The sequence below is a fragment of the Aptenodytes patagonicus genome, chromosome 3 (genome assembly GCF_965638725.1).
Source record: "Aptenodytes patagonicus chromosome 3, bAptPat1.pri.cur, whole genome shotgun sequence".
NCBI lineage: Eukaryota > Metazoa > Chordata > Aves > Sphenisciformes > Spheniscidae > Aptenodytes > Aptenodytes patagonicus.
In genome coordinates, this window is record NC_134951.1 from 83,025,704 (window position 1) to 83,040,797 (window position 15,094).

Sequence of the window (15,094 nt, forward strand, 5' to 3'; positions counted from 1 at the left end):
GAGGGACGAAAGATCATTGGGACTGCTGATGCTACAGGGGGGCACATTTCAACCAGCATTAAGAGCCTTTGGTGTGTGAGACAGTGAAGGAAAATACTGGAATTCCGTGATGCGTGAAACACATGACAGTAAATAATATTTTATCAACGCTTATATTTGTCAAGTGGGTACCTGTAGTTTATAGTGACTTTTGGTTTTATTAACTGAGGTAAACTTAATAGTCAAGATTATTTCTGATATAGTCTCATTATCATTCTTTATTCTCAGAAATACTACGTGGGAATTTAAAGCAGTGCCTAGTATAGAATAGTAGGCACCTTGGAAGTTGGTTGTTGTAAAATATAATGCTTTGGAAAGGCTGAAATAAATTGAAGGCTGTAAAATTTTTTTATTATATTAAAATGTAAAGCAGAAGATAAGTTAAAGCAACTCCAGTTGAGGTGTCATACCTGTTAATCTGTAACATAAACTCAAATTTGTAGTTGAAAACAATTTTCTGAAACTTGACTAGGCTGGTTTCTGCATTATTAGAGACAGGAATACCTCCCTGTCAGAAGTGGTTTGCTTTTTAATAGGGTTTAACCGTAATTGTCCAGTTTTTGCTGGTTGTTCAAAATAGTTCCACCTCAGGTTGGTCAACTATTGCTGGCTTCATCTCAGTTGCTACCAGCGTTCAACAAAAATGCTGTAAGCTTGTCTTTCAGTGAATCACATGTTTGTACAATAACAGGTTTGTTTGTTAAATGAACTTAAAGACAGAAATAGATGAGCCTGTATTCAGGGTGAGTCACCTTCTGGTCCATCTAGAACCATCTTTCTCTCTCTCTAAACTGTCCTATTTTAATCAAAAGGAATATTTTCACAGGAAACTACAGCTCTAAGATGTGCATCGGTATGATCCCAGTTTTTGTCACTGACTCTGCTTGTTCCTGTTTAAACAAATATCAAATCCCATGAGAAATCCCATAGCCCTTGCTTATTTCAGTATTTTTATTAGTTTTGACATATTTATCAATTCCTTTGGCTACATGTGAGTAAGCAATGCAGGTTTGGACTTGTATCATCTTACGCTGCTGTAGTAAAGATGACAATGGAGTATTTTCCACATGTCAATCACATACTTTCTATCTTTTTTTTATAAGTACATTTGCTAGTCTCTCTTGTATGCTATCTTTTCTCGCAGTTGCTTGCCTTTTTGTCCTTCCTGCTCTTAAATCCCTCAGTTACGCTAGCTTGGTGGAAATTGTTTAAATGTACAACCCAAATTCTCCAGTGAGGTTTGGCTAACCAACAAGCTATTCAAGTGGTTTTGTCTCCCGGGTATGTCTTCATCCTCTGCTTTTCCAGGTTGCTTGAATATCCTTGAACCCATAATTTACCCTAATCCCCTCTAAGGCTTTGAAATAATAAAATACTTAAATAAAACTCTTTGGATAAATGCCCTTTAAAATATAGCTTTATCTGTGAACTATCATGCTCTCAAGGGAGTGGATTTTGTTCATCAGACGATTAAGGGGATTTTCTGTCCACTGTGTTACTGTGGTTTGTCCACTGTGATCAGGCATACCCATCTTAACTCCTGCAACAACTCAAAACAGAAAAGATGAGGAAAGTCTGGGAGAAAAATGGGACAGAGGCTAGATTGTTGCTCCGTGTGATTTTTTTCTGATGCCTGGGTTCAGTTCCCTGATCTACCACATGATTTTCTGTGGGTCACGAAGCCTTCCTGTGCTTTTGAAAAATAATTCTCTGCTCAACAGGGATGTTGCTGAGGATAAATTAAGGGTGGCAAAGTGCCTAGCCATTACAGAGGGGTAGTCTTATACACACAGAAAGGCTGTACTCAGATCCTTACTTTACAAAATAGGAAAAGAGAGATCACTTGACTTGCCATCACCAAATCTCCAGGGGAAGTCTGAGGCAGAGCAGGGGACTGGGTCCAATTTTTCTGCCAGAGGCCCCATGTGGTCCATTTTTCCTTGAAAAGTCTTTTTCATGGTCCTAGCTCCTAAACCTGGAGCCCTGCAGATGCCTCCCAGGCAAGAAAGGGAGGCTTGGAGGACCTCACCGGCCCCCCCCATGCTACAGCTCATCAGGGCACCTGGTCAGGCCCTGGAGACCAACATAATTTGGAGATTGCTCAGGGTCATGGAAGCCTGTCTTCATTTTTGCTCATTTTGCAGGCAAAGGGAGATGACTTCAGTTTTTCTCCCTTCCCACTCAGCTCCGCTAATTATTAATTTCTGTCAGCAAAAAGGATCTGCAAAATAGCACTGAAGGGGGGGGGGGGGGGGGGGGAAGAACATCTCTTCCCCACTTCTGGAGCTCTATAGCTAAATTCCAGGAATAAAGGTTTGGGGTTTGTGTGTAATTTGTGAGTAATTTGCTTCTGAAGCTAATTATTGTTAAAAATGAAAAATTGCTCAAAAACATCGGGAAAAGGAAGCTTTCCTTTTTATGTTACTGTGCCACTAAAACATAAAAATTCTGGTCAAAATCCAACCCCATGACTATTATTTTAAAGTGATACTTTTAAGATTGTCTCTCCATTTTCAGGCATAATCTCCAGAAAGGCATCTGTATTTCCTCACATTAAGTGATAGGAAATGCAAATAGACCACAGTTTAACTATGAAGGTTATGGAGATTTATGACTCTCTTTATAATTTTTTTTTTGTGTAATAAAATGCAGGGAAACTATATGTAGCAAATGTTTTCTGAATTTTTTAGCTTCTACTACTCTTTCCTGCTCAAATGCTACTCTTTGTCCTCTTTTTTTGCTTGAAATTTTCCTCCCAGTAGTCTCAGTTTCTAATCTGAAGTTCAAAATTTTCTGTACCTGAGGTTTATGAGGATGAAGTAGCATCAATGAAACCAGTGCTTCAGCCGGATGAAGACCTTTTCTCAGGTGCCTCCTAATGCTTAGGAGAATGATTATCTCCTGGTAGCTATATGCCTTGCTTAATTTTGTGCTTATTCAGAAACAGCAAAATGATAGAGCAATTTGTCTGAGGACTGAGTTCACTTCCTCCCTAGGCCCCGCTTTTCAGGAGCTCAGAAGATAAAGTACTATCTTTGGTTTTGGCTGGCATGCAGCGGCATCAGAACCGATTAGTTTTTTGGCAGTGTGTTTCAGGGTGAGCAGCTCCTGCTTTTCACAGTGCCAAGAACGATGCCAAACTCATCAGCTGTGCCTGCAGTCTTGGGGGTGAAGGGATGAACAGTTAGACCAGGTTCAGTGTGGCTTCGTGGCAGAACTAGAAAGGGGAGCGTCTGTTGAAATGCATAATGGGAACAACCTTAATTACTTTTGTCAGACTATACCCACGCACTGTATTCTGGAGGAGATGAGATTGAATTTCTGATAAAGGGAGAATGTGTGGTGCAATGAGCAGAACTGACAGGGTTTGAGTAGCGGGGGCCTTGCAGGGCTCTCCAGTGTGAGAGAAGGACATGAACTGCCCTGTGCCAGTCCAGAAAAAAAAATACTGTAGCCCACAGGTGACCCACACTGGCGCAAGGACAGCCCCCAGGGACCGTGGCCCATAAGCAACCCATGCTAGGGCAGGGACACCTCTGAGGGATTGCAGCCATGGGCAACCCATGCCAGGGCTCAGAACATGCTCAAAACAGCAGTCAGAAGTTTTTGTTGGTTTGTAACAAATTAAAAAAAATATTTGACTCAAGATTCTTTTGCACACAACACACAGCCTGGTTCAGGTTTTGTCTTTTCTGCTCGCCCATGGTGGGCACTTTGGAATGGCAGCTAAGACTCCATCGTGCATGTTATAAGAATGGTCTCACTGGAAAAACTGCAAGCTATAACATTTCCCTCTTCAATCTTGGCATGTATTTTTATAGGCAAGCATATGCACAAATACAAATATTTCTATAAAATATATCTGAAATTTCTGTTTTGTTGAGGAATCTTTAGATTTTGAATATGGGCATTGCAAGAATAAATGATCTGTTGTGTTTCATAAGGTGCTTCATAAGGTTCTCCTACCTTGCTCATTTTCTCTTCAGGCCTCTTGCACTGAGGCTATTGGACATGCTATGGTTACAATTTTAGATGAGTATAGATGTTAAAAATCCTATTTGGATCTTAGAGCAGACTTTTCAGCTTGTTATTGTAGGCTAGTTAGTGCATAGCTAATAAAATAGACAAGTTTCCATTGCTGTCTCATTTTTGTTGTGAAGAATGTTTCTGCCATCACCGGTTTTGCTCTAAAGACTCCAAGCTGCTGTTCTCAGGTTCATAATGGTTGAAGGAGATTCAGGGATTTCCTAATTGCGATAGTGGATTTAGTGTATGTTACAGAAATGTTGCAATCACTACCATTTCAAAGCAGCAGCTGAATAACCCCAGATATGATGAATCAACTGTTATTTGAATAGGCTAAAAAGACAGAGCCTTCTTTTCAGTTTTGGGTAATATTTGCATGTGTTCCCTGGGGAAGGGGGTCACAGAGCAATTTTCATATGGGAATAGCATTCCTACAGCATTAATTTGTTTTTTCTAGTTTTTGAGAGTGGACCAAGACAAAGACAGAGAATGCAGCCTGGACTGTGCAGGTTCCCCTCAGAAGTCACTCTGTGCATCTGATGGAAGAACTTTTCTGTCCCGGTGTGAATTTCAACGAGCAAAATGCAAAGACCCTCAGCTGGAAATAGCCTACCGGGGCAACTGCAAAGGTGAGCAAATCGATGTTTCTCTTGACCATAATGAAAAATAATAGACTTTAAATAGTTTTTGAAAATGTCTGTGTATTGAAAACCAGGAGTGCTGTACTTGAAGAGTTGTCTAAAAACAAGTAGGTTGAAATCCATCCTGTTAATTCTATAAAAATAGGCTACCTAAAGATGGATTAATCTTTATCCATCAGCAAAAATATGACTCTCCCACCCATTTACACTGTAATAAGTCACTATTAAGGAAATTGTAAGGTTAGGTCCTTGTTCTGAAGGACTATTATCATTGGCAGGCTCAGAGTAACTCTCAAGTTTGTTATCTCCTGAGGTTTCTTGTCTACTGCAGTTTGGTATTTTGAGTTAGAGACGGTCAAATTCAGTCTTGCCTTTCCTAACTGCAGTCATTTAGTCAGAGGGGAAAAGATAAGGAAAAAAAAAAAAGGCAAAGATCTGACTGGTTACTGTTGTTTTGATTTGTTTTAAAATGTAATCCACCGACATAAGTATGTAGAAATTGTAGTTTGGTTTTTTTTTACATAACTGAAAGTTGTGTAAACCCTCAAATAGTGTAATTCTGAAATTCAGTGAAATGGTTTGTAATGCTTAGAGCCTTAGGCCATTCCTACCTACATCATCCGCTCTTTTACTTCTGATCGCTGTTTAGAGAAACTGTGCGACATGCAACCCTAGCACTTCAGTTCCAATACTTATAAAGTATTCACAATTAAATCTTTTCACTTTTAGAGTAGCTTGCTGCTAGAGAACACAGTTGCCATGTGACGTAATTCTTTACTGAAGTGTAGGGTGATTCCCAACACAATGATCTTCTTTTTAAAATGTAAGAATAGCAGTTGTCATAAAGATTTACTTTCCCTTTCTCTCTGTCCAAAAGAGAGGGGTGGGGGGGAAGAAAACCCCAGGGACCACACTGATTCAGCCTCTAGGAGGCAATTTTCCACATCATCTCTCTCCATTAGCTCCAGCAAACCTCTGAAGCGTCAAGACTGCTTCAAAGAGACATTCTGTCTCATCTTCTGCCTAGATGAAACACTATGCTCATTCTTCAGTCCTTTCATAATAAGCCATTGTATTAACTGATGGATCTATTTACTTTTGCGAACAAGAATAACATAATGAAGCTACATGAGCCAAAGCTTTTGTTACACTCATGAACGACAGAGAGAATTATTGTACACTTTGTATTTGTTCATTTTATACATTACAGCATTATACACTTTAATGGAAATTAGTTTTGCAGAATGTTTTTCTTTATTGTTTGTTCGTCTTACCATATTGACAATGTCATCTGCAAGAAATGTTTTCCATAAAGATGCATTGAATTGCCCTACCAAAGGTGTCCCCAGCAATGCTGGCAAATTTTTCTGCAGTCAACAACTACTGTTTGGAGAAGTGCTCATTTGCTGTTTACTTATTAATGAGTAGTGTGTCAGTACAACTGTAGACTTGGAATTAGACACCTTAGGCAGCTTAAGTATTGCTAATAGCAAGTACACATCATGCCCTCATCAATCAGATGCTTTTAATCTTTCAATTAAATGAATGCAAACATCACTCTAATGTTTAAATATTTTTTCCTTTGATTAGCAATAGGGACATGATTGCCAATAATATACTTGGTCAATATCAGTAAGAGACCAGTGCTTTTTTAATTTTACATTTTCATAGTCTTTCTTATTCAATCAAAGCAGTCTTAAATTTTGAAGTGACCAATGTCTTTATTCCTACTCATGGCTGCAATCATGAGAAATATTTCAAGCTGTAAAAACAAGTTTTAGAGAAGAAAAAAATGATTCGTTGGCCTAGCTGCAGTTTCAGGTTTAGCATTGCTAGAGCTACTTTTGATAGTCCCATCAAACATTCTTCTGAAAGAGCTAAGGAAGTCCTCAGATTAAGACCTCTTTTAAGACAGTTGCTTTTGAGTGGTGAAATTTGTTGTTACAGGTGATGCTTGACCAAAGAGCAGAGGGTTGTTTTAGTAGGGCTAACCAAAAAGTGATAGTTCTGTTTCAGGGCAACTTTCAAGGTTTCAGAATTTGTTTTCATTCCGTGTTGGAATGAAAGCAAATCCTTTTGGAAGTGTTCATCTGTGCCCCTAAAAAACCAGACACCCCGCCCCGCCTCCTCCACCCTTAAAACATTGGTTTTGAAGCAAGTTTTGAGGTTGCTAATGCAGGAAAAAGTGAATGTTTGCCTGTGGAAGTTATGAAGGGAGAAAAGAGATGATTCCTGGTATAGGATTCACAACTTTAAATCTGTGTCTGATATTCATCCATCATTGATCAGAAAAGGCAGTCTTAAGTCTGTGTCTGTCTCCTCCTGTCTTCTTCTCAGGTAAAAATTTCTGTTCACCTCATAAAAATCTTGTCTGAAAATTAAATACTTCCAGGTACCATTTTAATTAGTTGAAAACATGGTGACCAGTTTTTTGTTCGGTTCAGTCTATTCACTAGAAATCTAAACACCTTGACACTTTATGTTGACAACCTTTTGGAATAATTTTGAATCCCTCATTTCTTGTTTATATATTCAGAACTGTGATTTCTTTTTACATCCATAAGGGAGTTTGAACCACCACCAGACCTATGGCTGCTTTCTCTGTGTCTTTTTTCTTGAGAAAGCCAAATTTGGATTGACTATCGTTTCTCCTCTTCACCTATTCTCAACATTTGTTGGCTCTATTTTCTTTTGATCATTTAAATGTTAAAATTAAAAAGGGATAGTTTACTTTAAATATACTTGCTTTCCTTTCTTAATTCAAGGTTCGTTCACAGCAACAGTGGTCAGCTCAGGTGATTCTTTAGCATTGCAAAAGAAACCATTTTTAGGGCCTGGATCTTGAAGCTAAAATGACAGAAAACAGTGGCAGAATTTGTACATTTTTCTTTCCTCACACTCCTGTCCTTCTAGTTCCTGATGGCTGTAGCAGAGACTGAAACAGCTTAAACAAACCCAAAAATGAATGAACCCTGAACCTTCCTCTCAGTTCTGAAAAACAACTCACCTTTGACAAAATAAGCATCAAAATAGGCTGTTCTGATAGTGGGCTTTTTTGACGACCTTACAAAGTTTTATAACTTTGCAGTCCACTTCCAGGCAGTGCTGGAATCCATTGCTAAGCTTGGAAATGCTATAAGAATTTACAATCTTGTAAAATTTCCAGCCTGCTTTTGCAGTTTCAAAAATCTCAAATAATCTGTGTACACTGTAGATGAACATCCACATTTTTTTGGATACTTTTCCAAACAAAATCTAAACTCTGAAGTTCTGGAGATTTGCCACTTGCTTGACACAGACGTTTACTGTGCAATAATATTATGAATCTAATAAATAAATGTACGTTGACAGCTGAGAAATTTTATTTGTGTTAGGGGGACTGTTAAAGTATCACCTGTGACGGGGATCCACTACATGCACACACAAATGCTTCACAGTAAATCTGGCCCAGCATAGCCAAAGAAACAAAACATACAAGAAGTGGAAAAGCAATATGATTGCTTTCAAGCTGGTCAGAAAGACACAGAGGCTATGTCTACACTGATTAATTAAGCAGTGCCAGGACACAGTATGACTGCCTACACAGGTAGGCTGGTAGAGTGCTCCCTGTTGCACTTTGAGCACGGGCCAGCTAGCGCTTTCCCGAGGACTGTATCTGCATGGCTCGGAGGTTAGATGGGCCAGGGACTGTTCCCAGTAGGCAGCATGCACAGAGCCACCTTCTTTTAGGGGTTTAAGGCCGTTCAACCTGAGAACTGAACCTAACTACTCTTACAGGACTGCCCTGATACATGCCATGACTGATACAAACTTGGACACGAGTCCTTTAGCACTCAGCCTTGTTCCCTCCACTACAGCTGGTGAGGATGGGACTGGAGAGCTCTGGATGTCACATGGGAAGGCTTTGTAACTTACAGAACTGAGCCTTTGATGCTCTTTGTCAGTGCACGTGACAAGTACAAGTTGAAGTTTCTTAGTCTTGAAAATAGGACCAACCATGCAGAAGTACCACGTCTACAAAAAAAAAAAAAAAAAAAAAAAAAAGAGTGAAAAGCCTGGTTCTAAAAAGGAAAAAAATCCCTTTAATTTATATCCCTGAACTATGCAGCTGCTCATTATGATCAGGGAGTGTTGCCCAGCACTGCAGTCTTCTGTAGGGCCGGTAGCTGCTGTTTTACATTTAATGGGGATTTTACATGATTTGGAACATGGTATAGGTTACTCCAAAAGGTTGTGCTTGTATGGAAACTGAAATGCACAAGACATCAGCTAAAAGCATCTTCCCCAGCAGAAATGGGAGAGGCATTGAGGCATTTCTGAGTGAAGATCTTCTTTATCTTACAAATGTAAGGCTGAATGTCTTGTCACGAACCGTGACAGATGAGACTACCTGAAATGAATTGTTTTGTTTTTTTCATGGAGCGTCTTGTACCTCCCATATGAAGAAGTGTGGTTTGTTGTTTTTTTTTTCTCCTATAAGTGTTCACAGTTACTCTGTACAATTTAGTCTTATCACTGTAGAATGGCATTGTACAAAGAATATTCAAATTTTCTATTGTCATGAAAATTTTGCATTATAAATAAAAAAAAAAAGAGAGAATGCTTCAACTCATTTCTGCAAACTCCTATCAGTTTCCCCTATGCTAAAATCAATAGAAATTATCTATCAGTTTTGCTACCCTATTTATTCCCCACTACTGAACAATTTTTTTCTCTTGAACTTTGAAAATGTAAACTCATATTTTTCCTGCAGCAGTTTTCAAATAATGTTAGGCTTTTCAAGTAGTTTTCTGTGACAATAAATAACATGTATTAACTTCTAAACCTGAAATCATGATGCGGGGTGGAGGCAAGTGGGATTGAAGGGTTTTTTCAATGAAACCATGCCTTTTTTGACGTGACAACAAGCTGTAGTCCTAGCTAGGTTAGTGGAGGTTTTTCCTACAGGATCAATGGAGTTTTTCAGAGTTCAGAAACTTTGAATAACTCCATTCTCATTGGACAGCTTTTTGTCTCCCGTCTCAGCAACTTCAGATCTCAAGTGTAGAAAGTCTGCTAGCTGATTGCATCTTGTTCAAAGCGAGCAGTATCTGTAACAGGAGTGTCTAGTGGAGGTACCACAGATTTTCTTTCTAACGGACCGTCAAGCGAACAGTGTCTAGTGGCCAGCAGCAGCTCAGTTTGCAGTTTTGCTAATGGTGTAAGGGTGAATTGGAACAGGTGGCACTGTAGTTCATCTGGCGTAGTTTGAACTTTATTTAAGCATTTAAGCTCTTTATATGAGTATTTGCTGAGATTTAGGCAACTTGTCAGGAGAAAGCTGAAGAGCATCTGCAATGCCTGTGACTGAATTTTGGATGTCTGTGGCTACTGGGAATGTTTCACCTGAACAACAAAGCCTCTATCTGCTGTGGAGATGTCCCTCTTAGAGTTAGCTAAGAGGAGCCCCTGTGGGTTTAACTAAAGTTTTCCCTGAAAGTGGTCTGCAAGCATTGCAGGATGATGCACTCAAAAATACCTTTTTTTTTTTCTTTTTTTCTTCTTTTTCTCTTCTTGTTCCTTAAGTAACATTAAGAATACTTGTTCCCTTTCTTAGTTTGTTTTTAAGTGAATGTACCAGGCCCATAACTGGGGCATTGGAGACTAATATTCGGAATGTATTAAGCAAGTGGCTCAGTAATAATATTTGGTATTCTGACATTGTGATCAATGGAAAAACAAATTCACATATACAGTCCTGCCAGCGTACCTCTGCCCTAACATAGAGTTCTTGAAACGTCCCAGCTGAGGTGCTCGGATTTCTTGACTTCTCTACCAATACTTCACTAAAATAAGACTTCTCTAATGGCTCGAGGTTTGATACAAATTGTTGATCACTGTAAAACTGCAGCTGCAAACTCACATCACATTTCTTTACTTCGCTGTCATCATGTAGCAGCAACCTGGGTTTACAATGAACTGTTAAACTGGACTTGGGACACATCTCTGAGTGGTCCGTACTCAAAATGGCAATGTAAGGAGCTTTACACAGAGTGATATTTAATTTGTGAGTGGCTTGGCGTTTAGTCTTGCTGGCACTCAGAGTATGTATTCAGTATTTGCAGAGGTGGTCCCAGCAGGGCCTTGCTGCTTCGTGAGCACACCAGGGCTAGCCATCACACGCAGTAGTGTCATTGTTATTCTATAACTATGTAGATCCCCTTTCTCCATGGGAAACCCTAGATAGCTCATGTTTAGCTTAATTCATTTATGGTATCTTAAAGAGCCTGGCTGTTTAAAAATGCCATTCTTTTATGGGCTATCATAGACATAACAAAAGGTACTATCTTCATTCTCAAAATTCACATAAAGAACTGAAGCACATAAAAATATGAGTGGAATTTCCCATAAAGAGGTATTTTACTGTTTGCTATTTATGTTCCTTAAAGAGAGAAACACCCAGCATTTGTTTCATTAAAATGGGGCTTTCAGCAATAGTGAAAAGTTTCACTCATTTGAACTATTACTACAATGAGTTAATGAATGAATTAAAGACATGCTTCAATAATTTGAAATTATATGAATTAAGGTACCTTTCTGTCCTTGGATAAACATGCTGATATGATTTTTCCTTTGTGAAGAGAAAGGAGGACGTTGCTGGGCAGTAGGTTTTTTGGGCTCGTAAATTAATCTTGGTCCCATAATTCATGAATCTAAGCATCCTTTGGGGAAACATTACTGTTGCCTTTTAGCTAAAGAACTGGGTTGTAAATGCTGGACATGGTTTCTGAGTGCACACCTTGTCCTGTATTCCCACGGAGGCTGCCCTCAAGGTCAGGTTTGCCTGCGAGCTGGGTGTGAGCATAATGTGTGCTCGCAGTGCCTGAGCACGTCCCTTAGGTCAGCATGTGGGCAGGGACATTGGCTTGGCCTGTCCACCTGCTGCCTGGAAGGCAGTCCTGTGGGCTGCGTTTGGGAGGCAGAACGTGCTCCCGAGGTGTTTCCTTTGGAGAGAGAAAGACATAGTGAGCAGGTTTGGTTCTTTTCCTAACTGAAGTGAGTGAAAGTGGGGCTGGACCAAGGTGTCAGTCTATAAAATAAACCTGAACACACACTGAGGGCTTGCACAGTCTGCAGATTGAAAGCAGAACAGTTTTCACTTGTCCTCACCACCTCTCCCTTTTCTCCTCTCCCTTTTCTTATTTCCTCATATTTTATGAGGAAAGAGAAAAATGAAAAAAAAAAAAAGAAAGAGGGATGCAGGGTTTTTTTATTATTTGGGAAAAATATATTGAAATAAGAATGTATTGAGAAGTGGTATCGGCTTGGTTTTTTTTTTAAATAAATTTTCAGGGAAAAAACTGATTATAAGGCAGATTTTTATCTTAAAATACTTTTTGCTAGGAGCTGTCTCCTCCTTTTTCAGACATATTTTCTCACTGTAGACACTGCGTTTAATCTGTAGGATGACTGCAAGTTTCCAGACTGTAATGCTGGCAATCCTGATACATACACTGTTCAGCCCCAGCCTCATTTTGTTTTTGAGTCTTCATTTATGTTATGTGTCAAGCTGTTATGTATCAAGCCACTGTAGTAAAAGTGTTAATTTAAGAAACAAAATATTCAACATCTTGGTGAATAAAATATATCTACATACAGAAGTTATAATTTATGTAGTCTCTGAAAGCAAGAGGAGTTGGCTTCCGATTATACTTTCTGATAGGTATTTAATGGGAGTGGATAAAGTTTTAAGTACATTTGGAATATTTTTCTGTGGAATATACTTTGCTCTTTTAAAAGTGTCTACTGGTACATGGAATGCAGGACAAGTAACACTGAAATATTATCCACAATTTGCTGGAGGTGGAATTGATTTCTTTTTAAAATACTCGATTTTTCTTGATAATATTTCTCCAAGCAGAATTTGCCGCAGCCAGACTGCACAGAAACAAGGCATATAAGAGCATTCTTAGGCACAAAAAAAAGGTATCTTTTTAGAATCAAATATGCACTACTGCAATTGTATGAAAGTAATTTTTTTTCGTTTTGTGGAGTTTTCATTTCTGTTCATGTATTTTCAATTTAAGTTTCAGGTTTAATATAAAATGAACATCTTAAAGTAAGTGAAATAGAAACTACTAGTGCTAAAGCAATAATACTGCACTGAAGACTAGGAACCACAAATAGTTGCAAGCTTTCTCAGATTTTCAGTGTAAGAATTATAAATTGGCCCATATTAGACTTCTCCAAACTATTCATCAAATCTCTGTTCTGCTCGGAAAGCCTAGTCTGGCCTTTGGTATGTAAAAAATCAGAAAGCTGTAGCTTTAGTTTTTCTTGCAAATGTTTGATTCAGTTCTAGTCAGACTGTATCTCTCCAAATGTGACTGTTAGCAAATTGAGAGAAATATTATTGTGCCAAGAAAGAATCCAGCACAGCATTCCTTATTTTATCTTAAAGCTTAGCTATCTAAATTGCTGGGTGGTTGCAAAATGTGAAAAAACAAAAAAAAAAAGAAAACGACAAAGAAACCCCACACTGCCTGCCTCTGTTAGATGCCAATAGGGCAGAGTTTAGGCTAAGATTGCTCTGCTGTTTTGTTTGAATCCAGAATGCAGCAATAAAAACAAATAGTGAGAGAGTTGGCCAGTCCTTGTCACGAAGCAGCAAGCCTTATTTTATGGCTGTGTCAGGCTAAATGTCTGTGCTGACATCCTTTCCAACCCAAGAGGCTAATAATCTCTGCATCTTTGAAATTGAAACTTTGAGCACATATAGCTTGCTATGTGTCTCCTATCACTAAAGGTTACAGCTATTTATATGCTTTGTTTGTAGACATGATCAGTTCTTTGGAATATACGTTGACCTAGGTCAAACATCATAGAAAATTTTCATGTTATGAGTAGTTTATGCCATATAAACCAAATAGTGTCTTGTGCTCTGAATAAAACATTTTTCTGCTAAATTAACTACAAATTAGGACCATTTGACTTTTATCATATCACTACCAGCTAGCAAAAGGGTATAGCAGTGGGCAAGAAACATAGAAGAAGAAAAAATTCTGGTTCACTGTTAGGACAATTCAGTATAGTGCTCAAGTGGATAGCTAACTTTAAACAGCTTGTTCAACTGTATATTTCTAAATTTAAGGGCAAGTAAGTGTATATAGGTATTCTGGCATAATGGAGGAGCAATAAGGGAAACCTACAGAGAAGCAATGAGATATATTTGGGTTATGTATGTCTATACTAGGTCTGCTTGTTCACATCTATGTGACTTTAGAAAAGCTTTCTCTTTCATGTAAGAACAGCTAAGTATCTGTGGAAAGCCCTCAAGGGAACTTTTTCTTCAAATGATTAAGTTTAACCACTTTATAAGTAGTTTTAACAAAGTGGTAAATGTTTCTGATCTGTTCAGCAGGATATTCCATCTATAATAAAATAACTAAATAAACTGTGAAGTGTAGTTTATGCATAAATACATAACAAACCCGTGTCACCTACAGTAATCTCTTTGAAAGCAAAGTCTGCTCAGTGTATTGGGACTGAGAAAGGTACTTTTATTCTTACTGAAATATATAGCAAACCAAGAAATACCGGATGAACTTAATCAAAATCTTTGCAGGAGATTTATCTATTCTTTTGGCAAGCTGTGTACTTTTCCATGAGAGAATCTGGGTTAGATCTCCCTGTGGAGCCCCAAAGTTGCTGTAAATTCAATTGTATTAAATGTCACTTTAGGGATGGTGTTTACACCCTTGATGAGTTTGTGTCATTGTTTTAAAGATAAACTTCTACTTTGCAGTAATAAACTTCTCTCTGTGTGATATATTATTCAAGGATTAGCCAGCAGAGTTGAAGTTGATGGATGTTTTCTTTTTTTTTCCGAAGCTCAGTGTTGTCGGTGCTGTACTGTTGGAAATAAGGCACAAAATGAGATTAGTTCCAAGTCAGTCCTGTGCTGTTTGTGAGGCTAATTCTGTTTCCAGAATTTCCTTTGGTACTGCAATTTCCTATTGACTTCAGTGCTATCGCAGGGAGTCCTGTGCTCCCAGCTGTCACGCGTGACAGAACCTGGTTCTGGATCCTGCAGCGGTATACCGGCGCCACTTCACTTCATAGGTGAAAGTCTTCCCTGTTGCGTATAGAAGCTTAGCACAGAATTAAGATGGCTTTATATTTCACCTGTGCCTTCCAGACACTGGTCACCTCTGGAAGCCACAATTGTCACCAGAGCAATTCAGGAAGACCTGCCCAAACAGCCACAACTCTGTAATCTCCTCAGTTCTGTGTATTTCTGTCCAGTCCCATGCACCCATTTTTGACTTCAGTTAGACACCCAAGATGTATTTGTCTTCTTAAACCTCTAGCTGCTTTTGCAGTCCTGGTGCTAAGTCACAGTGGTACAA

General features: G+C 38.8%; 1 protein-coding gene across 4 annotated transcripts in view; it reads left to right on the forward strand.

The window, feature by feature from the left end:
- The window catches only part of SMOC2 (SPARC related modular calcium binding 2), a 150,610-nt gene that overhangs the window by 42,499 nt on the left and 93,017 nt on the right, over positions 1–15,094 (forward strand). For all 4 annotated transcript variants that reach the window (XM_076334030.1, XM_076334031.1, XM_076334032.1 and 1 more), the window contains exon 2: positions 4,523–4,694. In XM_076334030.1, the coding sequence (XP_076190145.1) occupies positions 4,523–4,694 (172 nt within the window). The remainder of the gene's footprint in view (positions 1–4,522; positions 4,695–15,094) is intronic.